Source organism: Vulpes vulpes, chromosome 3 (genome assembly GCF_048418805.1).
Source record: "Vulpes vulpes isolate BD-2025 chromosome 3, VulVul3, whole genome shotgun sequence".
NCBI lineage: Eukaryota > Metazoa > Chordata > Mammalia > Carnivora > Canidae > Vulpes > Vulpes vulpes.
In genome coordinates this window covers 103,951,074-103,979,062 of record NC_132782.1, presented here as the reverse complement: position 1 = coordinate 103,979,062, position 27,989 = coordinate 103,951,074, and the positions used below count along the sequence as shown (strand labels likewise).

Here is a 27,989-nt window from a genome sequence, read left to right as displayed (position 1 = left end):
TTGGTCTGTCTTCCCGCCTGTTTCTGCTCTTTGCCTCCTGCTCCCTCTCTGTTCAGCTCACCGTCTTCCTCCTTCTACAGCCTGCCTTGCACGTAGTCTCCCTGCCTGTTCTTGCCCACCAGCTGCTTTCCCGGCCTGCCCCTTCTCTCAACTCCGTCTCTGTATGTATTGTATGTATACATGATCCTTTCTGTTCAGTAGCCAAGTTTTCCCACGTAATGTATATTGTGGATATTTCCCCTTTCAGTTCACAGAGGTCTGTTTGTTTTTTCAATTACAGCATAATTTCAGTGAAGTGAATATACCAATATTTATTTAACCTACTGATGGGCAATAGGTGGTTCTCAATTTTTCTCTATAAATATTTAACTACCACACTTTTCCCATTGTATTTTTTCCTGTACGTTCATTGCATATTTGGCTGTTGTACATGGGGTTGGGTTATTCAGAGCTGTGAAATCTGTCTTTTGTTTCATACTTTAGTACCTGTTAGAATTGAGCACTTCAAGTAAAGACTCCCCTCCCCTCCCACCCCAACCATCTAACTGCAGCTTCAAAGACCTTATTAAGGGTTATGGCTTGTAGTAGTGCAATGTGCTAAGAAGATAGAGACTGGAATGTTACATTAACATGACTGTCTGGCCACTGCTGTCTATCTCAGATCAGTGGGACTAGTTGCCTGGTCCTTTCTTGAGCTGTCTTGGCAACGATGTAATGGCAGCACCAGGCACACCCTCTGCCCAGCCCCTCCAGAAAAGCTATCATTGGCTTCCTGGTCAGAATTCCTTTGGGAATAAATGCTTGGGGCCCCATTTCTTTCTTAGATCCAAAAGGAAATCATAAGTCTTATGCATGGTTTAAAGGAAATCTTGGCCTGGCAGGGAGTGGTCATGCCAGCCAAAGATTTCTTTTTGGAGTGGAGACGTCAGAAGAGTTGAAGGTGGCACTGGAGATGGGTGAGGGTAATAAGCAGGAGCCCTCTCTGGCTGACAACTCAGTTCTGTCTAGTTGGCAGAGTTGGTGTTTTGTTTTGTTTTTTTGTTTGTTTGTTTTTTGTTTTGTTTTTACCATATCTCCCAGAATTTTCTAAAAATATTCTGTTGCCACTTATCTGATAAGAACTCTTAAGTCTTTTAAAAATAACTTGTTTAATGAAATTCCATGTAATAGTTGCTTTTATTTGACAAATGGGCTTTATGCACTAAATCTGTTTTAGAAGGTTTATAATATGCTGAGGTCATTTCCAAGTGATGTTCCAAGGTCCATGTTCCAAGTGATGATTAAAGATTTTTTTAATCTTTATCTGAAAAATATTTTTCTTAAGGACAATGAGGTATTTATAGGAAATAATTAAAGTAATGTTGCTTGAAAAACAAAGGGCTTGTGGAACACAGCAACCTGAGCTGCCTTCCCTTCAGGAGTTAGTCATTTCCAGTACAGATATTGTAACCCTAAATAATTACTTTCAAGGACTAAATTCAAAATACTGGACTTCTCTGGCTACTTTAAGAAAAAGGTAACAATATTATAAGGAATAAAAAAGTACATGGAGAGCTTTAACTGATTGTACTTAAAAAAACAACTTTGGGATTCTTGTAATCCATTGAGATTAGTTTGTGTACCTAGATTTCAGAAGTGACTATAAGAACAATACCTTTTCTTTTTTCCTTTCTTTTATTTATTTTTAGAGTGGGGTGGGGGATGGGGAAGGGGCAGAGAGGGAGGGAGACTCCACTGCTAGTGTGAGCCTGATCTCACAACCCAGAGACCATGACCTGAGCCGAAATCAAGAGTCAGACGCTTAACCAGCTGTGCCACCCGTGCGCCCCAGAACAATACTTTTTCTTTAAAAATGAGTTCATTTTTTTTCTTCCAGAAAACTTTAGTTTATACGTATAGTCATGTATATTGCCAGCTATCTAGAAATCCAAAACCTGTTAAATCCCAAATGTTGGAGAAAACAGCACAACGTATAAATATTGATTTCAACTTCTGTTACTTTGAGAACTAGCCTGTATTATGCTTTTGTTAGGGAGATTTTAAAACCCATTATCATTTATTCATTAGAATATTACTGTGTGTCTGAACAGTTGGTAGGAATAAACTTTTTTTTTTGAAGTTTGAAATATAATTAGAAAGTCAAGACAAGCTGGAAATGAAGTCTAGTGTGAGGTTTTTACAAAATTTAGATAATAAGTTTGCTACTCTTTTTGTCATTTCATATAATAGAGAACGAGGCATGTGGTAGACAAAATAATAACACTAATTGCTAACATTTATTGACTATATACTGTGTGCTCACAGCTCTGCTCTGACCTCTCATCTTATATCTTCCATTCTCCCTTTAATCCTGTAAAACTAAGTACCTTTGTCACGTCTATTTTTAACCAAAGATCTTGTGGCTTTGAAAGTTCTTGCCCACCAACTAGACAGTTTCAGAGCTGGAATTTGAACCCAAGTGGCCCAGTATACACAGAAGAAAGCTTCACTACCACAGGTCTTCTGTGGCAAGGTCTCATGAGATACTGGCTGAATACTGTGACAGGTGAATATACAGCCAGGATATATAACTATAGCTAAAGATGAAGCCAGTGAGCGATTACTGAATGCCTTCTGAGTGCCAAACATGACTCCAAGCACTTGACATACATTGTCTCCTTTAATTTGCACCCTGCAAGGGAGATATTATTTACACCCATTTTACAAAGAGGCTCAGGGAGGTAAAATAACTTGCCCACCACCATAGTCGTGCTTCTTGTAACTCGTGCAGTTGAAATAGCATGGAGGAATGGATTAATGTCAATTTAAGAGAGATTTTTATTAGTTTGTTGTAAGGATTGTCTTAGCTCTGTTTGGTTCAGTATTTTAATCATTGACTAAGATGAGGATACAAATGGTAAATTGCAGATGACACAAAGCTGAGAGTATATATGTATATTGGAGGATGGGACTATTCAAAAAGATCTTTTTGTTTTGATGTGTTTCCTTTTAAAACATAAGTAATGCATGCACATGTTCAAAGATGATGGCAAAACAGTACAAAATCTGTCACCTTTGGCAGCAGCCACCCCATTGCATCACTGCACTCATTCACACAGTTGAGAACTGCTCTATTGCTTTCTTGTATCTGTATCCAGGGTTTCATTTTAGTGAAAATGAATATTTTTATTTTCTTCTTTTTCTAATTTACTGTCTCACTTAGCAAATCAGATATCTTTCCCTATTAGTTTCCCCTGAAGATCTTCCCCTTTCTTTCTTATGACTGTGTATTATTTATTGTATGGATGTACGATACTGTATTTAACCCATCTCCTGGAATCATAACTGGAGTTGTTTCTAGTTGTTTGCTGTTAAGAAGCATATTGTGAAATAATAATCATATCATTGTTTTAATTTTATTTTTTATATACATGTGGTAATAGCCACTGCTTTTTTTTTTTAATTTTAATTTATTTATGATAGTCACACACAGAGAGAGAGAGAGAGAGAGGCAGAGACATAGGCAGAGGGAGAAGTAGGCTCCATGCACCGGGAGCCCGACGTGGGATTCGATCCCGGGTCTCCAGGATTGCGTCCTGGGCCAAAGGCAGGCGCTAAACCGCTGTGCCACCCAGGGTTCCCTAGCCACTGCTTTTGACATACATTTCTGATTTTTTAAAAAAACAGAGTCATGCAACCACAACCACAATCAAGATGTGGAACAGTTCTATCACCCCAAAATTTCCCTTTGACTTCCCTTTTGTTATCAGCCCACTCCTAGCAGCCACTGATATTCTCTGTACATATAGCTTAGGCTTTCCCACAAAACTGGCTTTCCAGTACTTGAGGCCCTTTGAGGATGGCTTCCTTTCACATAGTTGACTGCATTTGAGACTCACCTGTATTATTGCAGGTGTTGGTAGCTCCGCCCTGTTACTGCTTAGGGGCATTCCGTGGTATGGATGCACCCCAGTTTTTTATTCCATTCAGATTGAAGCACATGTGAGTTGTTTGCAGCTTTGGGCAATTATGAGTAACACTGCTGTACATGTTTACATACAGATCATATTTTTTAAAAGCAGCCTTATTGAGGTGCTATTTACATACCCTAAGTTTCACATGTAAAGTTCAGTGATTTTTAGTAAATTTACAGTTAGGCAGTCATCATTACAGTCTGTTGTTAGAACATTTTCATCATTCCAAGAGGAAACCTTGTGCCCATCTCACGTGCATGTAATCTCTGTTCCCACCCGAGCCTCAAAAAAACACTATTTTCTGCCACAAAGGCTATTTGCTTTGCCTTTTTCTAGAAATCTCATGTAAATGGAATCATAGAATAGGTGGCCTCTGGTTTCTGGCTTCTTTCACTGTGTGTAATGTTTTTTAATTTCGTCCATATTGTGTCAGTATTTCTTTCCTTTTTCTTGCTGAATAGTATTCCATTAGGACATACCACTCTGCTAATTCATTCACTAGTTGATGGTCATTTACATTGTTTACAGTTGGGGTCTATTAGGAGTAATGCTGCTATGAGCATTTGCTTCCAAGTCTTCATGCGGTTATATATTTTCATTTCTTTTGGATAGACACCTAGGAGTAGAATTGCTGGATCATATGGTAAAATTATACTTAATACTTTAAGAAAATACCAAACTATCCAAATTAGTTGTATCATTTTACATTCTCACCAGCACTGTGTCAGGCTGCTGACATACATAGCGAAAGAACTATCCCAATTCAACAACAACAACAAAAAAACAAATGACCCAACTTTTACATGGGCATTTCTCCACAGAAATACATAAATGGCCAATAAACACATGAAAAGATGTTCAACATCATGAGGGAAATGCAAATCAAAACGACAATGAGATACTACTTTATATCCACAAGAATAGCTAGGGTTAACCCCCTTCCCCCCAAGAACAAACAGGATTTGGGAAAATAAGTCCCCATGACTTATTTTTGCTGGGGAGGGGGATGTAAAATGATGCATGCTGTGCTTCCCTGGGGACAACAATTGTGTACAGTTCTACTAGTTAAGCATACAGTTACTATATGGTAATTCCACTCCTATGTATATACCCAGGAAAACTGAAAACATGTGCACACATAACTTGAACCCGTAGTTCACAGCAATATTAGTCATCACAGCCAAAAAGTAGAAACATTCCAAAGTCCATCGCTGATGAATGGATGAACAAAATGTGGTAAACCCATATAATGGAATATTATTTATTTATAAAAAGGAATGGAATACTGACTGACACCTGGTACAACGTGGGTGAATCTTGAAAACATGTTAAGTGAGAGGAGCTACACACAAGCCTCATATTCTATTTATATGAAATGTCTAGAATAGGCAAATCCATAGAGACAGAAAATAGATGAGTGGTTGCCAGGAGCTGCAGGGAGAGGAGACGAGGAAGTGATTGCTAATGAACATGGGATTTAACTGTGGTGAAAATGTTCTGGATTTAGTGATGGTTACATGCCTTCTGAATATACTAAAAATCATTGAATTCTACTCTTTAAAATGGTGACTTTAATGGCATGTGAATTGTATCTCAGTTAACAAACTCCTTATCTGCAACTGTTGTAAAACTAATGCAATTTTCACAGATGCTTGAAATCGCTGTTTTCATGATATGCCAGAGTGTGTTTAATGCAGAAGAATTCACACATATTTTGAAGGACTGGTACAATGAGAATAGATTTCATATTTAATAATGGTGTTAGAGACTTATTTATAGTTGCATAGCTGCTAGGATGCTGTTACAGTACTCTTAACTTTTGTCATGTACTCTGAGTACAATATTAATATATTTTGCATAAAATCAGACAATAATAATACCTAAGTAGTAATTTGTGTTAACGAACTCCAGAAAACTTAAAAAGACCCAAGTTTGTAATTTGAGATGCCTTGGCATCAACAAAAATCTTAAATTCTTTGTGGTAGAACCTCTTTTATCCATCCTGCACTTGGTCCAGTTTGCTGATTTACCAACCTTCTCCAGTCTCTTTGTCTTGGAACAGGAGGTGACACTGAAGTTTGGTATGCATTTCTTTTCTCACTAATGAAGTTGTATGCTAACCAGAAGTCAGCTGTGTTTATTTCCAAACCCGTTTATGCCAATAGCAGTAGTAATCATAATTATATAGTTTAACTAAATGTTATGTAAACTTATGAAATACGAGTGCAGAACAGTTAAATGTTTGGAAACCCAAAATCATGTTACTTAATACTATTGAATCAGGTGTGAGTGAGAAACTACAAAAATTGGGCTAAAAGTTGTAAAAATAGTAGATGCATTGTCTACTTAAAATCCTTTAAATTTTTGTTCCACTGTAAAGAAAATGAAACTCAAAATCATAGACAATGGTGGTTTATGCCAGACAGCTGATATATGTGCAAAGAGAAGCCCTTGACCCTTAGTGGAAGACTGGCAAAAGCAAGGGACATTTATGCACTCTGATTTAAAAGAAAATGTATCAAGATTTATGTGTATCATGCTTAACTACTCCTCTTGTTTAAAAAGAATTTTTGAGTATAGTTGATACACAATGTTACTTTAGTTTCAGGTGTACAACAGCAATTCAGCAGTTCTGTACTCTGTGCAACAACTCTACCCACAAGCATAGCTATCTTCTGTCACCATACAGTGCTGTTACTATTGTTGACTTATATTCCCAGTACTGTGCCTTTCATCCCCATGACTTAATCATTCTAGAACTGGAAGCCTCTACCTCCCATTCCCCTTCACCCACCCTTGTCCACCCCTCCACCCCCTTCCCTCTGGCAACCATCAGTTTATCCTCTTAATTTGTAGATAATGACTCCTCTTCTGAGTTTCTTCAGTTTACCAACTACCTACCTGATAATTAGTTACTTGGTCCCATCTGCTACTTGACTAGTCACGATATCTTAGACAAGTCAATTAAACTGCAGCTTTTTGTGTGTTTGTGATACTTCTGAATTTAATAAAATATCTTTGTTTAAATTTAAATTCTACTGATTCCTAGTATTACAAAGAGTGAAGAGCTAGAAAACAGAAGAGACTTCCCTTCTTCTTTCCTTTTCCTTTCCTCCTTCCCTCTCTGCCTTACAAAACCTGGAAGTGGGAATACAGAATCTTTTTTTTTTTTTATCTGTTAGATAAAACATTTATTTAGTGTGTTTACAAATATTTGCTTTGTAGGATGTAAATCAAATGCTAATTTATGATTCAACAAAATTAGAATGTGTTTTTAACCCAGTATTTGCTAAATGTGGAAATCATCTCAGTTTAAAATTAATCTTCCAATCAGTTCTTATTCTCCAAGAATCATTCATTTTGAATAAACTTGGAAAATGAAGTTGTTCAAGCTAAAAAAACAAAAACAAAAACAAAAACAACCACATTTTGGCCATTTTACTTGGAGAACAAATAATATTTTTTAGCTCTTTATGTCTTTTTATATAGTAATTTAAAAGCCACATGTGTTTTAAACTTTTACAAATGCAAATTTTTATTTATAAATGGATCTCAAGGAGTATTTCAGAAACACTATTTACTTAAGTATTAGTTATAGTACTTAAGAATGTGTCATTTTGGAGGGTGTTAAGTATGTAGTTTGCTCCATATTATGTTCAGTTGGAACAAATCTACAGTAAACAAGTTAAAAAATAAATCCTCATGCTGGCATATCTAGAGCTGTAAGAGCCACTTCAAGCATAGAAAAGCAATTACAGAACTTTTTCTATATAGTATTGTCGGTATTTGGTATATATAGTACCTTTTTGCTGTGTATTTAATGACTATACATAAAAATCCAACTGCTACAAATAAAAACCATGCTTAGAAGTTGTTTATTTGAAAAAATTGTAAGCTGATGTCAAAAACATGCCGTGTTCCTCTGCGGTATCTCTGTGGCTGTAGATTTCATTTTTTCTGGTCTGGAGCTCAATTCCAGTTACACACTCAGTGTTCACTAAAATGGAACTGTAAGAGGAGAACGTTTCCTTCATCTGCTACGAAACAGGCACGTTCCACTTGCTCCTGTCAAGCACCAATGTCCTGTTATAACTGCCGGTGGACAAGATCTTTACTTTTAGGAGCTACAGGGGTTATGACCCAGTTGTCATTGGAACCCCAGTGCCAGCACAGTGCCTTAACACTCTGGGCCTTTAGTATGCTTGCTAAAGAATTATTCACAGCTCCATCTCCCTCTTCCCCAGCACTCCCTCCTCCTCAAAAAACATGGGTCTCTCCAGTTCTTTGCTCTAGCTTAACTCACATTGTGGCACGTACATGTCTTGTTACTGAGGAAGGAGCATGGCCTTCGAAGTTGGAATCCTGGCTTTGACACTAGTCTCTCAGATTCACTTCATCTTTCCAAGCTTTGGTTTTCTCATCTGTAAAATGAGAATACTGCCTGCCAACAGAAAGGCCATTAAGGAAAGCAGAGAATAGACCCAGTGCCAAGCTGAGCAGAAATGTAAATACTCTTCCATTTTCTTCTTTTCATTTGTCTTTTAGGTGAGGAAGCTGGATCCCTGAGAAGTTAAGTGCTTTGCGTTTAAAATCCAATAGCTGTCTCTCCACCCCACCCTTTCTGCCCTGACTCCATGTTCCCTCCTAGGGTCTGGCCCTTCTCAGAGTGGACACTTTGCCACCACTCATTCCTGCCTTGTTGTAAGGGTACCACCAGCTTTTCTGTCCACCCAGATCTGGAAATCTCAGCTACCCTCAGCTCCTTATTCTCCTTTACCTTTCAAATAAGCCAGTCATCAAGCCTTGAAATTTTGCCTCTTAAATATTATTTGAACCTGTTGTGCCTTTCCACTGTCTTAACCTAGTCCCTCCACATTTCAGTATGAGATTTTATCAGTAACCAGCCTCTGCTAGAATTACCTTTCTAAAATACAAGTCCGATCCAGTCACTGTCCTTTACAGTGCACATCCCTTCACAGCTATGGTCTGACCACACCAGCCTTATCTTCTTCACCCCCTGGCATTCCCACTCTGCATTAGCACCATCAAGCCTTGCTGTTAGGTGAGCACTATTCATGCCATAGCGCCTTTACTGATGAGAAAAACGTCTGTGCCTGCAAACTCCTATTCATCCTGAAGACCTTTCTCTCCTACCCAAATGCAGTTAGACATTTAATTCTTCACATTCTTTTTCTACCTACTTAGAGTCACAGTTTTCACACCTGCTGTACTAATTCGCTCCTGATGTCTCGTCTCACTTAATTAGGCAAATGATTTATTTATTCTCTCTTTAAAAAAGGGTTCCACTAGATCAGTGATTCTCCACACCAGCAGTACATTAGAATAACTGTAAAAAAAACCAGCTATATCAAAATTGCTGGCAATTCTCCCCTCATTCCCCCACCCACCCAGGATTTTTTTTTAAAGATAGATAGATTTATTTATTTATTTATTCATTCATTCATTCATTCATTCATTCATTCACTCATTCATGAGAGACACAGATTGAGAGGCAGAGACAGAGGCAGAGGGAGAAGCAGGTTCCATGCAGAGAGCCCGACATGGGACTCGATCTGGGATCTCCAGGATCATGCCCTGGGCTGAAGGTGGCGCTAAACCGCTGAACCACCCGGGCTGCCCCGGATTTTTGAAAGTCTCTAAAATGATTATCGTTTTGTGAGTAACATTGAGAAGTACTTATACTAGACATCAGTTCTAAGGTACCTTTCAGCTAAAATACTGTTAGTCTAAAACTTATGCAGTCTTTTCTTAAATATAAGAGCATTCAAGTAATCAAACCAGAAATTAGGGAAAAATACAGAAACAAAAACCGTTTTCATGGTAAGAGTTATTGAAAGTAGTATGTAGTGAAATCCTGTTCATATACAAACATGTAGTTTTAGAAATCTCATATTCTGGTTCCATCCTAATTGTTAGACCGAACATGGACAAATTGGATCAAGTATTTCTTTCTGTAGTTCCTCTCCCAATTATAAAACTAGGAGGTGAATGTTACTTATATAAAAATATAAACGGGTTTGACTCTGAATTCTTGATATCCTTAAGAAATTTCATTTAGAAGACAGTACAGAAATAGCAATATATAATTAAGAAAGTATTTTCATATATACAGTTGGTGAGAGTTCTTAAATTAGTAAATAAATTTTGAACTATAACATTAGCTATTTAACAAACTGCCAGCAGAAGCTTTGGAGGAAGAATAGGTACCATAAAATACCCAGTGTTGATACCATTAATTTGCCCAATCCTGCAAAATTCTATTACTCAAAAGTGCATTTGACTTGAAATTTTAAACCTGTTTGATCACAGGACTTAATAGTAAATATGCTTCTGATGTAGGGAATTACTTTGTGTGTGTGTGTGATTAACTCAGTCTTTTAACTTCCTGATTCAAGTTTTATCTTGTCTGAGTTTAGAAATTTATTTTTACTGGCTGTTAGCCAGGTGTTTTCCTAATGTTTGTAATTCAGGGGAGCTTTAAAGGGCAGGGACAACAGTTTTGCTGTTGCTGAATCATTTTCTGTTGAGTATATTTGGATATTCTGTTTGCATTTGGCTTGTTATATATTAAATTTATTAATTTGGATATTGATATTCCTTGGACTCCTTTATAATTTAGTTTCCTTTATATAGCATTGATATATACCCTCTATTTACTAATATTTCACATGAATTAGTCATTAAGAACAACAAAGTACAGTGGAAAGAGATTTGGCTTTACACTTCACTCAGTTCAAAACAGATGTTAACATTGATTTTGAGACTGCCTTAGCCCAAGAGCCTAGCATCTTTTAAAATACAAGGTTATTATTGGTGCTGTCTTGACTCCATTCAGAAAAAAGGTATGAGTGAATCAGTAGATGAACAAGAGGTCTCTCATTTTTTGGAGTTCTTGTTTTGTTTTCTGTCTCTGATCTAGGATCTGGCAATGAAGTGGTTTGTTTTCTGAGAGCATAAGCCATATTCCAGGTTGATCTTACTAGTGTTGTGTTGTGCTTTGACCTAGTGCTGAATAATTGTGGGATTGGTTTCATTTTGTTGTGGATGTGTAGGGTATTAACTCCATATTAATTCATTCTGTGAGTTATAGACGAATTAGTGTTTTATCACACTTCCTCCAGTTAAAGCTAAATGATTGCTTTACTTTCATAACTAAATTATGACCCAGTGAAAGAATCCATTCTAATTCCATTTCTTTAACATCTCAATCAGAGGCTATTGGATGGAGACTGTTTTTCTTTGATGTTAAATTTCAGTTTCAAAAGAAAATTATCAAGCAGTCAAGTGGATATTGGGTGACAGCCTACAAATTTGGTAGTGGAATGTGGGAATAGATATAGTCTTTGCGCCATCAAAAATGTTCATGAATATTAAGTTAAAATTTTTTGAACATTTAATTCTTTTCCTTTTGCTTCATTTTGTAAAGATTTTCTTAGCTTATAATTTTCTTAATTTGGAGGAATGTGTGGGAGTTTAAGGTGATCATAATGTCAAGGAATAATAGGCTGAAAGAATTCTTTAGTATGAAGAAAAAATAATACTGCATGAAAATATTTTAAAGTCTTATGCCATTAAAACTGATGTTCAGAGTTTATACATCTTGCCATTTTAAGGGCAATATGGCACCAGTATCTTAGAATTAGTTGATTGTGGACAGATTTTATTTGAATGAATAAATTGAAATGAAATTCATAGTTTTGAAAAAAATCTAGGAGTCATGTTTTAATATTCTATAGTGAAACAGGTCATTTTTCATGTAAATGTACCTACCTAACACATCTTTCATGAGTTTGTTGTGGGTTTTTTATGTTAATGTAATCATTTTTATGTTAATGTCAGGCTTCTTGTTTGCCTGACCTTTTTCTATCCATTTACCTCCATCCTGTTTAATGGCTTCATATTTAAAGTAGGTCACTTATAGGCATGCATTTTTAGACTTTTAAAATCCATTCTGTCAGTGTCTTTTAATAATAACGTTTAGTCCATGTACATTTAATATAAGTATTGATAAAGTAAGATTTTGTTCTACTATTTTATTGTTTGTTCTTGTTTGTCCCATCCCTTTTTGTTTCTCTAATACTTCTTTTTAGGTTACTTGAGTGTTTTTAGAGTTCCTTTTTAATTTCCCTATTGGCTTTTGAGCTGAAACCATTTGTATTTTTTTAATAGTTGCTCTGGGAATTACAATATATAACTTTAGCTTCTTAATGTACTTTAAGTTAAAATTGCACAACTCTCATAATGTATAGAAATGTAATAATGTTGTGATAGTTATCCTGCCCCATCCTTTATGCTATTGTGCTATATAGGACAAATATATGCATTATAGGCCCCATAACATAGTGTTATAAATATTACTTTGAATAGTAATAGTTAAGAAAGAGGAAAAATAAGTCGTTGGTTTTTATCTAGATGTTTACCATTTCTAATGCTTTTCATTCCTCAGATCCAAGTTTCTATCTGGCATTACTTCCCTTCAGCCTGAAGAAGTTCTTTTAGCATTTCTTGTAATGTGTGTCTGCTGGTGACAATTTTGCCTTCATTATTAAAGGATATTTTTGTTGGATATGGAATTCTGGATGGACATTTGTAGATTCTGGATTCTGTGAGGTTTCCCTCTTAACATTATTGTTTTATTTTAGCAATTAACTTTGCTGAACTCACTTTTGCAAACTCCCTTTCCTTTGGTGACCAGCAACTGAAATCTCAGTTCTGGTTTTGGGTTTTTTGTTTTTTGTTTTTGCTGTAGCTGGGCTGTTGGGAGTCTGTCTTGCATGTGCATCATTTAGGGGTCAGCCAGAGGCTTGGGCAAATTTCATACACAGAATTTAGGGCCTTATCTTCTGTGGCTCATTCTTTTCTGGGAACTAAATATGGAGTCAAGAAGTAGATCCACATATACATAGTCAGCTAGTTTGCAATAAAGGTGCGAAGGCAACTTAGTGGAGAAAATATAACCTTTTCAACAAATGGTATTGGAGCACTCATGTATCTTTATGCCAAAAATAAAAAAACCTGATTCATATCTCATAGCATATACAAAAATTAATTGAGAGTGGATCATAGACTTAAGTGTAAAACATAAAAATATGAAACATCTAGAAGAAAACAGTAGATAATCCTTGTGATCTTAGGTCAATCATAGCATTCTTTGTTACAACATTAAAAACATGATTCAGAAAAGAAAAAAATTAATAGAATGGACTTCATCAAATTAAAAACATGTACTGTTTAATAAAACACTATTAAGAGAATAAAAAAATAAGCCAGTCTATATATCTGATATATATCTGATAAGGACTTTTGTCTAAAATATATAAAGAACTCTCAAAACAACAATAAGAAAATAAACCACCTAATTTTAAAAATGAACAAAAGATTTGATCAGATACTTAACCAAAGATGATACACAGATGGCAAGTAAGCACAATAAAAGATGCTCAACATCATTAAAGAAATAAATTAAAATCACGGTGATGAGGGGCTCAAGATGGTAGCATGGGAAGACCCTAAATTCCCCTCTTCCCAGAGACACCACAGATTTACAGCTACATATGAAATAATTTTCCTCTGAAAAGGACATGAAAACTGGATAAACTGTGGCCTCCACAACAAAAGACAAAAGATGCATTCAAGAAGGGTAGGAGGAGGGGCAGCCTGGGTGGCTTAGTGGTTTAGCGCCACCTTCAGCCCAGGGTGTGATCCTGGAGACCCAGGATCAAGTCCCACGTCAGGCTCCCTGCATGGAGCCTGCTTCTCCCTCTGCCTGTGCCTCTGCCTCTCTTTCTCTGTGTGTGTGTCTCTCATGAATAAATAAATAAAATCTTTAAAAAAAAAGAAGAAGAAGGGTAGGAGGAGCAGCCAGAAGAGTGACCCCATAGTAGGACCGGTCCCCCAGATACAGAACACTATGTCAAATAATGAAAGGATTATGTCTCCTACGAGGCACCTGAACCCTGAGGGCCAGCACCAGAAAGACAAGACCCAAAATGTCTGGTTTTGAAAATCAATGGGAATTAAGAGCAGGAGAATCCTAAAACTATGGGAAATGGAGATCCTGCTCTTGAAGGGCCCGTAGGCAGACCCATTCATTCTGAAATCCAGCACAAAAGCAACATATTGAAAAACACCTAGACCATAAGCAAGGGAGACCCACTTACTAATTTTAAAGCAGCTGCGGGAACCTGCAAGGACTTTATCTGGGGACCGAAATTCTGGTAGATGCCATTTTCACAATCTCATCCTAATTTGCTGGTGACTGAGCTGACTGGTGCTATTTTTGGTGCCCTCTCTCTAGCCTTCTAGCACCAGAAGGTGTGCTCTTCCCTACCCCATGTTGGAACTGGGCTGGGCAAGTACCCCACACCCCACCCACCCTGCTCAGCATCTTAGTGGGTGATAGGATTGGGTGAACACCCTGAGCCCCCACCCACCCCACACAAAGACCAAAGCCACACCTGGGAAGAGCAAGCAGCTCAAACCCCTCTCTTCCTCTGCAGTGACTGAAGTGTAACCAGGCCAGGTGAGTGCCCTGAGCTCCATCCTTGACCCACAGCAAGTATATCCCTAAAACAATAGCAGGCACTCATAGCCCATGCAAGTAACACACACAGTTCTGGTTCTGGTAGCCAGGGAGATTGTGCTTGTGGGCTATATAGCAGACCTCCTGCATAAGACCACTATTTCAAGACTCAGGGAGGTAGTTGTTTTGCCTAATACAGAGAAAGAGACTGGCAAAATGAGAAGATGGAGGGAGATGTTCCAAACCAAAGAAAAGGCAAATCCCTGGAAAGAGACCTTAATAAAACCGAGATAAGCAACTATCTGATAAATAGTGCAGAGAAATGGTCATAAAGGTGCTCACTGATCTCAAAAGAGTTAATGAACACAGATAGAACTTCAACAAAGAAATAGAAACTTTAAGAAACTACCAAACAGAAGTTATAATGGAAATGAAAAATACACTAGAGTGGTTCAACAACAGAATGGATGAAACAGAAGTATGACTGTGTGAGCTGGAAGACAAAAAAATGGAAAACACCCAGACAAAGCAGCAAAATGAAGAGAATAATTGTAAAAAGTGAGGATACCTGAAGGGATCTCTGGGACAAACTCATGCATACTAACATTCACATTATAAGAGTCCTAGAAGAAGAGAGAGAAAAGACTAAAAAAAAATATTTGAAGTGGGACACCTGGGTGGCTCAGTTAAAGCATTTGACTCTTGATTTCGGCTCAGGTCATGATCTCAGGGTCCTAGGATTGCTGGGATTGAGTCCTGCCCCTCTCTTGGGTTCCATGCTCAGTGGAGTGTCTGCTTAAGGATTCTCTCTTTCCCTTTTCCTCAGCCCCTCCCTCTACTCTCTGTCTCTGTCTCTCTGTCACTCACACACACACATAATCTCTCTCTCTCTCTCTCTCTCTCTCTCTTTCTCTCTCTCACTAAAATAAATAAATCTTTAAAGAGCTAGGGATAGAATCTTAAAAGCAGTAAGAGAAGAGCAACATGTTACATACAAGGGAAACTTCATAAGGCTATCAGCAGATTTTTTACCAGAAGCTTTATAGGCCATTAAGAGAGTGATGTGACATGTTCAAAGTGCTGAAAAGAAAAAACTGCCAACTGAGAATTCTCTACCCAGCAAGGTTATCATTCATAATTGAAGGAGAGATTATGAGTATTCCAGAAAAGCAAAACCTGAAGGGATTCATCATCACTAAACCAACCCTGTAAGAAATGTGAAATGGACTTCTCTAAAGTCTGAAGGAAAAGTACTAATTAGAAGATATATGAAAGTGGGGCACCTGGTACGCTAGGTTAAAGTGTCCGGCTCTTGGTTTCAGCTCAGGTAGTGATCTTGGGGTTATGAGATTGAGCCCTGTATCAAGCTCCACACTCAGTGAAGAGTCTGCTTAAGATCCTCTCTCCTTCTCTTTCTCCCTCCCCTCCCTGCTTACGCTCTCTCTCTCTCTCTCTCTCTCTCTCAAATACATAAATCTTAAAAAAAGAGGAAAATAAATAAAAGTAAAAATTCCAACAGAAAAGTTAGATAACAAAAGTAGTGCATCAGCCACTTAGAAAGCAAGTATGAAAGGTAAAAGATAACAGTTTAATTAAAAGTACAATAATTAGTTAAGGCATATGTGAGATAAATAGATAAATAATGTGATATCAAATATATAAAACATGGAGTAGGGAATAAAAATATAAAAATTCAGAATATATTAAAAATTAAGTTACTATCAAAATTAACAAGTTAAGAAACAACAGATGTTGGCTAGGATGCAAAGAAAAGGGTAGAGTCCTACACTGTTGATTGATAGCTACTCTGGAAAACAGTATGGAGGTTCCTCAAAAAGTTAAAAATAGAGCTACCCTATGACCCAGCAGTTGCATTACTAGGTATTTATACAAAAGATGCAAACTGTGATTCAAAGGGGCACATGCTCTCCAATGTTTATAGCAGTAATGCCTACAATAGCCAAAAGAGTCCAGAAGTCCATCAACAGATGTGTGGGTGTGTATACATCAGTGAATATATATAAATATACTTATATTAGGTATATATAAATATATTTATATTAGATATATATAAATATATATATTTATAATGGAATATTACTCAGCCATCAAGAGAATGAAATCTTGCCATTGCAATGATGTGGATGGAACTAGAAGGTATTATCCTAATGAAATAAGTCAGAAAAGGACAAATACCATATAATTTCACTCATATGTGGAATTTAGGAAATAAAGCAGATGAATATAAGGGAAGGAAAGGAAAAATAAAGTAAGATGAAAATAGGGACGCAAACCATAAGAGACACTGAACTCTAGGAAACAAACTGAGGGTTGCTGGAGAGGAGGTGGATGGGAGTATGGGGTAACTGGGTGATGGGCTTTAAGAAGGGGACCTGATAGAATGAGCACTGAGTATTACATGCAACTGGTGAATCACTAAATTCTGCCCCTGAAACTAATAATTTGGTATATCTTTTTTTTTTTTTTTAATTTTTATTTATTTATGATAGTCACACAGAGAGAGAGAGAGAGAGGCAGAGACACAGGCAGAGGGAGAAGCAGGGTCCATGCACCAGGAGCCTGATATGGGATTCGATCCCGGGTCTCCAGGATCACACCCTGGGCCAAAGGCAGGCACCAAACCGCTGCGCCACCCAGGGATCCCAATTTGGTATATCTTAACTAAATTGAATTTAAATAAAGAATTGTTTTTAAAATTTTATTTATTTGAGAGAGCATGTAAGCAGGAGGAGCAGCAGAGGGAGAGGGAGAAGCACACTTCTGCTGAGCAGGAAGCCTGACACAGAGCTCAATCCCAGCCAGAATCATGACCTGAGCCAAAGGTAGAGCCTTTACCAATGGAGACACTCAGTTGGTTAAGGCTCACCCCCCCCCCCCCCACCAAAAAAAAGGCTCACCCTAAATAAAGAATTTTTTAAAATTATCATCAACTTAAAAGAGACTGTATATGCATAAGTATTGTGTGTGAACCTTATGATGGTAATCACAAAGATGAAACTTTTATTTATTTATTTATTTATTTATTTATTTATTTATTTTTAGAGATTTATTTATTTAGAGATTTATTTATTTAGATTTATTTATTTAGAGATTTATTTATTTATTTTTAGAGAGAGAGCAAGTATGCATGAGCAGGAGGAGGGGCAGAGGGATAGGGAGAGAGAGAATCTCAAGCTGACTCCTCACTGAGCACAGTGCCTGACATGGGGCTCAATCTCACGACCCTGAGATCAGGACCTGAGCCGAAATCAAGAGTCAGACACTTAACTGACTGAGCCATCCAGGCATCCCATGATTGTTTTAAACATAAATGGTCTAAATGCACCAATCAAAAGGGTGACTGAATGGATAAAAAAAGAACAAGAATTTTCTATAAACTGCCTACAAGAGACTCACTTCATATGTAAAAAAGACACAGACTGAAAGTGGAGGAATGGGAAAAGATACATACCATGCAAATGGAAATGAAAAAAAAAAGCTGGGGTAGCTCTACTTAAATTAGACAAAATAGAATTTAAAACAAAGAAGGGTATTACATGATGATAAATGAGTAAATTTAACAAGAAGATACATTTGTAAAAATGTATGCACCCAACATAGAACATATATATATATATGTGTGTGTGTAGCAAATATTAACAAATAATAGGAGAAATAGCAATACAATAATAGTTGGGGACTGTATTTTTTTTTCTTTTTAACTTTTTATTTTAATTCCAGTTGACATACAACATTCTATTAGTTTTAGGTTTACAATATAGTGATTCAACAATTCTATACATCACCTGGTGCTCATCACAAGTACAGTCCTTAACCAGTAGTAGAGGACTTTAATACCTCACTTATATCAATGGATAAATCATCCAGACAGAAAAATCAATGAGGAAACATTGGCCTAAAATGACACATTAGACCAGATGGACTTAATAGATGCATACAGAACATTCCATCCAAAACCAGAATACACATTCCTTTCAAGTGCACATGAAGCATTCTCTAGAGTAGATCCCATGTTAGGCTACGAAACAAGTCTCAATAAATTTAAGAAGATTGAAATAATATCAAGCATCTTTTCCAACCACAACAACATGAAACTAGAAGTCATGAAGAAAACTGGGAAAAAAAAACAACAACCCCAAAACACCTGAAGACTAAACAACATGCTATTAAACAACTAATGGGTCAACAAAGAAATCTAAGAGAGGCACCTGGGGGGCTCAGTAGGTGAGCATCTGCCTTCAGCTAGGGTCATGATCCTGGGGCCCAGGGATTGAGTCCTACATTGGGCTCCCTGCTCAGGAGGGACCCTGCTTCTCCCTCTTCTCCCCACTCATACTCTCTGTCTCTATCTCTGTCTCTGTCTCTCTCAAATAAATAGAATCTTAAATCAGAGAAGTAATAAAAAAATACTGAGACAAATGAAAATGGAAACACAGCGTTCCAAAATCTTTGGGATGCAGCAAAACCAGTTCTAAGAGGGAATTTTATAGTGATACAGGCCTACCTCAAGAAACAAGAAAAATATCAAATAAACAATCTTACTTTACATTAAAGGTACTAGAAAAAGAAGAACAAAACCCAAAGTTAGTAGAAGGAAGGAAATAATACAGATCAAGTGGGGGGAAAAATACACATGCGCATGCACGCCCACACACACCCACAAAGTAAAAAACATTAATGAAACTAAGAGCTGGTTCTTTGAAAAAATAAACAAAATTAACAAACTCTAGCCAAACTTATCAGGAAAAAAAGAAGATGGCCTAAATAAATAAAATCAGAAATGAAGAAAGAAATTACAACTGATACCACAAAAATACAAGGGATCATAAGCAAATACCATGAACAATTATACTCCAACAAATACTTAGAAGAAATGAATAAATTCCTGGAAACATGTGTCTTCCAAAATTGATTTATAAAGATAATAGAAAGAAAATCTGAATAGACCAGTTACTAACAATGAAATTTAAATCGGTAATCAAAAAACTGCGAGCAAACAAAAGCCCAAGTGTGTATGACTTCACAGGTGAAGTCTACCAAACATTTAAATTATCCCAGAAATTGCCAAAAATTGAAGAGAAAGAAACATTTCCAAATTATTCTAAAAAATTGAAGAAGTACTTCCAAACTATAATGCCAGGATTACCCTAATACCAAAAGCAGATAAAGATACCACAAAAATCAACAAAACAAAAAACCCCATAAAATCACAGGCCACCATCCCCAGTGAACACAGATGCAACAAGATATTAGCAAACTGAATTCATCAAAACATTAAAAGGGATCATACACCATGACCAAGTAGAATTCATTCCAGGGATACAAAGATGGTTTAACATCTACAAATCAATCAATGTGATACAGTATCACATTAATAAAATATGGGATAAAATTATATAATCATCTCAATAGGTACAGAAAAAGCATTTGACAAAATCCAGTATCCAATTGTGATAAAACCTCTCAACAAAGTGGATATAGAGAGATGGTACCTCAACATAATAAAGGCCATTTATGACAGACACACAACTAACATCATACTCAAGTGGGTGAAAAGATGAAAACTTTTTTCTCTAAGATCAGAACCAAGACAAGGGTGTCCACTCTTACCACTTTTTTTTTAAAAAAAGATTTTATTTATTCACGATAGAGAGGCAGAGGGAAAAGCAGGCTCCACACTGGGAGCCTGGTGCAGGACTCGATCCTGGGACTCTAGGATCACGCCCTGGGCCAAAGGCAGGTGCTGAACCGCTGAGCCACCGAGCCACCCAGGGATCCTCCAACTCTTGCCACTTGTATTCAACATAGTATTCAAAGTCTCTGCCACAGCCATCGGACAAGAAAAAGAAATAAAAGCTTCCAGATTGGTAAGAAAGAAGCAAAACTGTCAGTTATTTGCTGGTGATGTGATATAGATAGGGAGTTGATATCCAAAATATATGAAGAATTCATACAATTCAATAACAGCCAACAACAGAACAACCCCATTACAAAGTGGACAGAGGACCTGAATAGACATTTTTCCAGAGACAATATACAGATGGCCAACAAGCACATGAAAAGATGCTGAACATCACTAATCACCAGGGAAATGCAAATCAGAAGCACAGTGAGATATCACCTCATACCAGTCACAATGGCTAACTTCAAAAAGACAAGAAACAAGTGTTGGTGAGGATGTGGAGAAAGGAGAACCCATGTACACTGTTGATGGGAATGTAAATTAGGGCAGCCACTACGGAAAACAGTGTGGAGGTTCCCCAGAAAATTAAAAATAGAATTACCATCTGACCCAGGAATTCTACCTCTGGGTATTTATCTGAAGAAAATGAAAAGACTAATTCAAAAAGATGTATGTACTATCTTTATGCTTAGCACAGCATTATTTACAATAGCCAAAACTTAGAAGTAACCCAAGTGTCCATCAATAGATAATAAATGGATAGAGAAGATTGTGTGTGTGTGTAATATTAGCCACAAAAAAAAGGAATGAAACCTTGCCATTTGTGACAACATGGTTGGACCTCGAGGATATCATGCTAAGTGAAATAAGTCAGACCGAGAAAGGCAAACACTATGATTTCACTTATATGTGGAATCTAAAAAACAAAATGAAAAAACAAAAGAAACAGACCTCATGAATATAGAGAACAAACTGGTGGTTGTAAGAGGGGAGGGGGGACTGGCAAAATAGGTGAAGGGAATTAAGAGGCAAAGACTTTCAGTTATAAAATGAATCTGAAATGTTAATATGCAGCATAGGGTATATATTCAATAATATTGTAATCATTTTGTATGGTGACAAATAGTAACTAGAGCTCTTGAAGGTGATCATTTTATAATGTATAAAAATATCAAATTCCTTGATCATCTGAAACTGGTATAATATCTCAAGTGTAATTCAATAAATAATGCATAAATAAATAAAACCACATTGAGTTACCATTTCACACCCATTAAAGTAATTAAAATGAAAAAGATTGACCATAAGTGTTAGAGAAGATATGGAACAACTGGATTTCTCATTCACTGCTAGTAAGAATGCAGAATGGCCTGACCAGTTTGGGAAATACTTTGTTAGTTTCTTTACAGTTTAAATACTCAATTGCTGTGTGATCCACTGACTTTATTCTAGGCATTTACCCAAGATAAGTGAAAGCATATATCCATATAAATGCTTGGACAAGAATTTTCATAGCATTTTTATTTGTAATGGAAACTGGAACAACTCAAATGTCCCTCAGTAGGTGAGTGGGTCAACAAACTGTGATAGGAAATGCTACCAAGCAGGCAGCAGTTTTGTGAAATGTTTCACTCCTGCATAATGTGCACCTCCATCCTTTTAGCTTTCAATTTTCCATAAGCTTTCTCACTGCCCACTGCACAGCCCCTACACCAGTGACTCGTATTGAGGGTTTCATTGTGTCTTTGGTATTTCTGTTACCGATTTCTGTTGTAGTCAGAATGGGCCAAGTTATGCAGTGATAATAAACAAGCCCAAATCTCAATAGCTTAGAACAAAGGTTTGTTTCTTTAGCCCACATTGTGTGTCCGTTGTGCTGTAGCTTAGAGTTCTGTTCCCATGCTGAAGGAGTCCTGATCTGACATATTGCTGGGTGCCATGAATGTTGACTTGATGTAAAGTTGTTTGATTTGTAGGAGTTTATCTATTTACTGGGTGGTGGTGGGGGGCGGAACACAGAAGGAGAGGGAGAATCAGACTCTGCTGAGCAGGGAGCCTGACAAAGGACTGGATCCCAGGATTCTGAGATCATGACCTGAGCCAAAGACAGACGCTTAACTAGACCGAGCCACCTAGGAGGCTCTGATTTGTAGTTTAGACAGGTTTTCAGGCTAGACTGCCTTTTTCCCCCATCATCAGTAGTTGACTTTCATCTTATTTTAGGATGCATTAATGGCATCAGAGACTATAACTTTCTTTAATCCACAGTACAAAAAAAAATACATGAAATACCATTCAACTTGTATTTACCTGGTAAGTGCTGTTGTAGATAGAAAGTCTATTATTCTTGTGCGTTGGACAAAGAACCCAAGATCCAGAGAAGGTAAAAGAATTGTCAGTTGCTATACAGCAGAGAAGCTGAGCTAGAACCGGGGGTTTCCATTTTAATATTTTTGTGCAAATTGAAGAAAAATAAATACCATCTACTGACACGTTTTTACTTTGATAGTCTCTTCAGCAGGCCACATTGAAGAGAGGTCTCGGACGCCCATCACCAGTGGCTGGAGCACAATGGATCCCTCAGGGGCACTAGACGCGGAGGATGAGCTGGGGCCATTAGCCCATCTTGCCCCCAGTCCTCAAAGTGAAGCTGTTGCCCATGAATTCCAGGAGCTGTCCTTGCAGCCCAGCCAGCACCTGCCACCTCTGAATGAGAGGAAGAACGGTGAGCTCTTCAGCATGTGCAATGGGGACTGGATTTAAAGACTCCCCTCTTTGTGAGGTCAATTGATTCCTATTTGGTAGTAATATCTTTTTTTTTTTTTTTTTTTTTTTGGTCAATTAGAGTGGGCAGCCTGTCACTTGGGGAGAGCCTCATGGGATACTGGCTGGTTTTGAGTAATAGGCAGACTTTCACTTTCATTCAGTTCTTTCATTATTTCCCCAGTAAGTATCTGGTAGGAATATTCTTCTTGGAAAGAAGCTCTAAATGCAACCGTTTAAGCACCAGATTTCATGCTAGAACAGCAGTGGAAGGTAGCTTCCTGCACTGATGCCAGGGAAGATAGACTATAGTTTGGACTAGACTCCCTTCCCATTTCCCGTCTCCAGTGTGCTGCACCTTAATTTCAGAATTGGCAAAATTTAAGCTTTTAATGATCACTAAGAAAGCAAGAATTCCTTACTTGAGTGTTTTTCTATTAATGAGTATAAGATATGATCATAATGTCATATTGATCATATTGATCTATTGTGTACAAAATGAATATTTTCTATTCATTTGGTATCTGTTCAGTAAATTTTCATTGATCACAGAGGCTTGCTAGAGTCCACAGAAAACATAGTACTGTCTGTTCTTAATGTAAATGAATAAGGATAGATGATATACACTTAATACCTAAAACGTAAAAACTAACAAATGATAAAATATTAAAATTTACAAACACATCAAGTATATATGTTAAAAGGGCCACGTTAAGAATTTCAGCTCAATTTGTATTTTCTGTAGTTCTGATGAGTTTTACATTTACAAATAATACTTTTGTAAAATTTTAGTTTTAAAAGCCAGAAGAAATAAAACTCTTCCCTTATAGAACACTTCCTTATGTACCTTGTTACTTGTTTTTCTAGGTTCTGTTTTCCAATCCTTCTCATTTTGGCCTTATTCAGGATAATTATATGCAGCAATTCGGAGATCTTCAGTACATGTGTTTGGAGTATACTTTTTCTCCCTTCAAATAGGGTCTCTGGTACTTGTTCTTGAGCATAACCCTAGTTGAGTGTGAGTGATGTAAAGCAACATTTGGCTCAGGTGCCGTCAGACCTTTCATGAGGCTGTGCTTGACCGATAGCTTTAGACCTTTTATCAATGACTGGCCTACCTTTCTAAGACAGTGGCTGAGAGAGTACAATCATATTTACAAAGGAATGACTAAAAGTGATCAAATTCACACAGTACATTTGGACCTGTGTAATGTTCAGATTATTATCCTAAAAAAATACAAGTTGCATTGGTATAAAATTTCAGTAATATATAATTACTCAGGAAAATGGTCATATGTAGCAGAGGAGGAAAATGCATTGGGAAAGTTTATACTTTGTGGTGATTTACTTGATAAAGCACACCACATTCTCTTGCAAGAATATTGTCTTGAATATGTATGCCTGAATATAAGGTAAGCCTTATTATTAGGTAGCCTTAAATATTAGGTAGTCTCCCCTTAGAAACTTTCAGGGAGATGGAGTAAAAGGTAAAAATTTTAATTGAGTAATTTAGTTACATGTACATAACTAAAATCTCATTTTATGAAGTAGTGCAATAATATAGAAGGATTGCTTTATTCACACTCATATTTCATAGAACCATCTTGCTCAGACTGTATCCATGAATCTCTGTGGGAAGTGCTTTTTTTTTTTTATCTTTATCATCAGCAGAACCCCTTGGCATCATCCATCTAACACTGAAATCCAGAGTGTACCTTCATTTCTGTCTCTTTTGTCTTGAGTTACAGTGGTTTTTGAGTACATGCATGATCTGACACTGAAGATTTTATGTGTAAACCACAAGAACCACTGACAAAACAATGGGGTTGTGTGTGTCTAATAGTTTATGTTCACAGTCTCTATAAGGTAATCACTCATGTGATTTGTGACTGGTAATAACATTTTATGGGGCTGCAGTTCCTACTTTATAATTATCTGTTTTGTTTTGTTTTGTTTTGTTTTGTTTTGTGTGAGTAGGTAACACATTCACTGGCCTAAATACAAATGGGTACACAGTGAAAAGTTGGTCACCTCCCAGTCTTTCCCCTTAGCTACCTAGTTATTTCTCCAGAATTAGCTACTGTTACTTGTATCCTTTCTGACAGAATGGCATTTGACTACTTTTTTAAAAGCAGTTTTTCAAAGTCATGTTTGTAACAACACTCAATACTTTCCATTTTAAGGTTAAAACTTAGGAATAATTAATGTGTTGGCTTTTTCTTCCCCTCCCTTTTATGATTCTACTAAGATATTTTTATAAACATCCTAAAACTAGCTTTGAATAAATAACTTGTAAGCAAATGTTTTCATCAAGTACTTTTTTGTTTACTATTAAATACATGAAAGAGCACTTATAACCCAAGATGCTATGTAAAGGCTTAAATAGCAGACAGTCTCATCTTTTCTAATCAATGACTTCAGGAAGTTAAAAATCTTACCTTACATTCAGGCATATGCTCTAATTTCAGGCTTATGATATACTGGCCTGATTTGCATATATATTCTAAGGCATACATGGAATCCTTGTTCAGCTTTCAGAAATCTACCTTTTTGATAGTTCTATGAGTAGAGTGGCATCACATCAAACATTGGGGAGGTAAAAGAACCATAGCTGTCTTACTTTTTCACGTTTATTCTTCATTTTTTAAGTATTCTTAATGCCATGCTGAGATCATATCATACATAAGATGTAGATCTTAGCCTCAAAATTAACTAATACAAAGTACTATTTAGATTATTATGAAATAGTCAAATTTAGGTATTTCCCTGGTGATTTTGTTTCCCTGTTAGTCCTAGGTATTTTAATTTCACTTGTTTGAATTCTTTCCTTTTCCATTTGGGGGGTGGGGAGGCGGAAATGAAGATATTTCAGTTTGGATTAGTGTGTAGAAGGATCATATCACCAAATAGTCTATAAATAAACCTAATGAGGACAAAGAGGTTGACGTCTAAACAATGACGCTAGGGTCTTCCTTTTTTTTTTGAACAATATTTATGTTGGCGATGTAGCAGAATAGCAGAATATTCTTCTTACTACTGCAGTAAATGTGAAAGATGCTTACTAAAGATAAGCTAGGGTTTTTCTTGACTCCTGAACGTGGCCAAAATAATTCCGTAACTAGCGGCACCTCAAAAGTAAGGCAGCCAATTAGACCGTTAAGTCTTCCTAACAAGGGAGTCCTTTGTAAAGGAAGTGTGTATGTACAGAAAGACATATGTAAATCATAGACCTTCACTAAAACAGTGCATACCCAGGGAAAATGAGCTTTGTTTTGATGTTTTACACAATATTAACATTCCTTCAGGTGGTAAACACAATAAAAGGGAAATCAGTCCAAGGGATGGTTATTTTTTTATTGTCGAAGTGGGAAAAACTCAGGTGCTGTAAGTTGAATGTAGCTTTGTAAAGGCAAGGAAAGACAGTAGATGGAAACAACATGCCTGAAAGAGCTCCAGCTCTTTGCCTTGTGCCCCCACTTAGACACCACAAGTAGGAAGCTCATAGATGTCCTAATCCCGTTTGCAAGACTGATAAGTGTGCTGGTTGCTGAATTGAAGCTTTTAAGTCATTGCCAGCATTATCATGCAGATTAAGTCGACATAGATTCCCCTTTTTAAAAACAGTTTGGTATTTTAATGGTTCTTGGTGCAGCTCTGAATATGAGGCTCAAATGATGTTAACGAGGCCACAGATATACCACAGGCCAGCTGTCAATAGTATCAAGTATGTGGAAAAACAGTATCTGCTACTTTTCTCTTGGTATGTTAACAGGCTTTTTGAAACTCTATTTACTTTAAAATAGCGTGTTTTAGGCCTCAGAAAAGAGGAGACTTCTTTGTTATTCTTGTTTTAAACTTTAGTATTTCTAGTTACAGTGGTTGGGTTTTCGAGTTAATGGTCCCATTTTGAATTTTTATTACTAAGGATTTCCGTCCATTACATTTATCACAATGTACAGTTGTAGACCATCTCTTGTTCTGTTCTAGAATGATCCTACTGGAGAGAAAATAAATCATTCAAAAGTTTGTTGCACCCAAGAGAACACAAGGGAGTTCTTTGCATTGGATTCAATACAGGTATTCAATACATTTGCAGACAGTCAGATGAACTTTGCTTTGCCATGGATCCCAGCCAAAGAAGATTCCTTGCCTCATACCATAGAAAAATCAATAGTATTTGTTCACAGCTGGTCTTTTCTTCAGTTTTGCTTTGGAAACATTTCCCCATTCTTTGTTAACCTGTTAGGCTTACTCTCACTCCAGGTGTTTGGAAATGCACAAAGGTGATGAATGTTTGTCTGGAACAGAACTCTCTTATTTAGAATGTGCACAAGATGGTATGGCCTACTGGAGACTGGTGAAGAAAAGAGAGAATATTTCTGTTTTTCTCTGGAGCAGACAGCCAGATGTAAAATTCTCAGAGTGTCATAAATGGGAAGGAGGTGAATAGATGCTAAATAACCAGGACATGGAACTATAGAATTCTTGCTTTCCCTTTCTATAACTGAAAGAAATAGAAATCAGTAGTTTTCTGTAAAATTCTCTTGTCCTTGGCTTTATTGTTAACATATTTAGGATCTTGAATGCTTAAAATTCTCAATTATATTAATAAACAGTGTGATACATTTAGATAATTTTTTTTCTGCTTTCAGGAGTTACTTCAGAGTACTGAGACTGAGAAGAGAAATATATACAATTTCCTTAATTTTCCTTCATTTCTAATATGTTTTTAAAAATTAGGCTTTATGTGTTAATGCTAAACACAATCATGAAATTTAAAAAGCCAACTGAACCCCCTGACAACTGCAAACGAAATTCTTGATTAATTATGGCAGCTTTCCTATTCTTTTTGTGACAATCTCTTGAATCTTTTTCAAAATGAAAACAAAGTCATATAAGTAGCTTAAAGGTGAGGTAGTCTCTTTCGCAATGGTCTTAACCAAGTCTCCTATTAAATAGCATGTTTTGTTTCACAGTGTAAATAAGCATCTATAACCCTGTCCACCTTCTTTTTTGTACTCTGGAT

General features: G+C 36.8%; 1 protein-coding gene across 22 annotated transcripts in view; it reads left to right on the top strand.

Moving 5' to 3' along the window:
* Positions 1–27,989, top strand: part of MRTFB (myocardin related transcription factor B) — a 271,363-nt gene that overhangs the window by 126,199 nt on the left and 117,175 nt on the right. For 20 of the 22 annotated variants that reach the window (XM_072753817.1, XM_072753808.1, XM_072753815.1 and 17 more), the window contains one exon: positions 22,710–22,925. In XM_072753817.1, the coding sequence (XP_072609918.1) occupies positions 22,772–22,925 (154 nt within the window). In that variant the 5' untranslated portion in view covers positions 22,710–22,771. Of the gene's footprint in view, positions 1–22,709; positions 22,926–26,950; positions 27,041–27,989 lie in introns of all 22 variants that reach the window. The other 2 variants (XM_072753821.1, XM_072753820.1) reach the window with 1 other exon arrangement.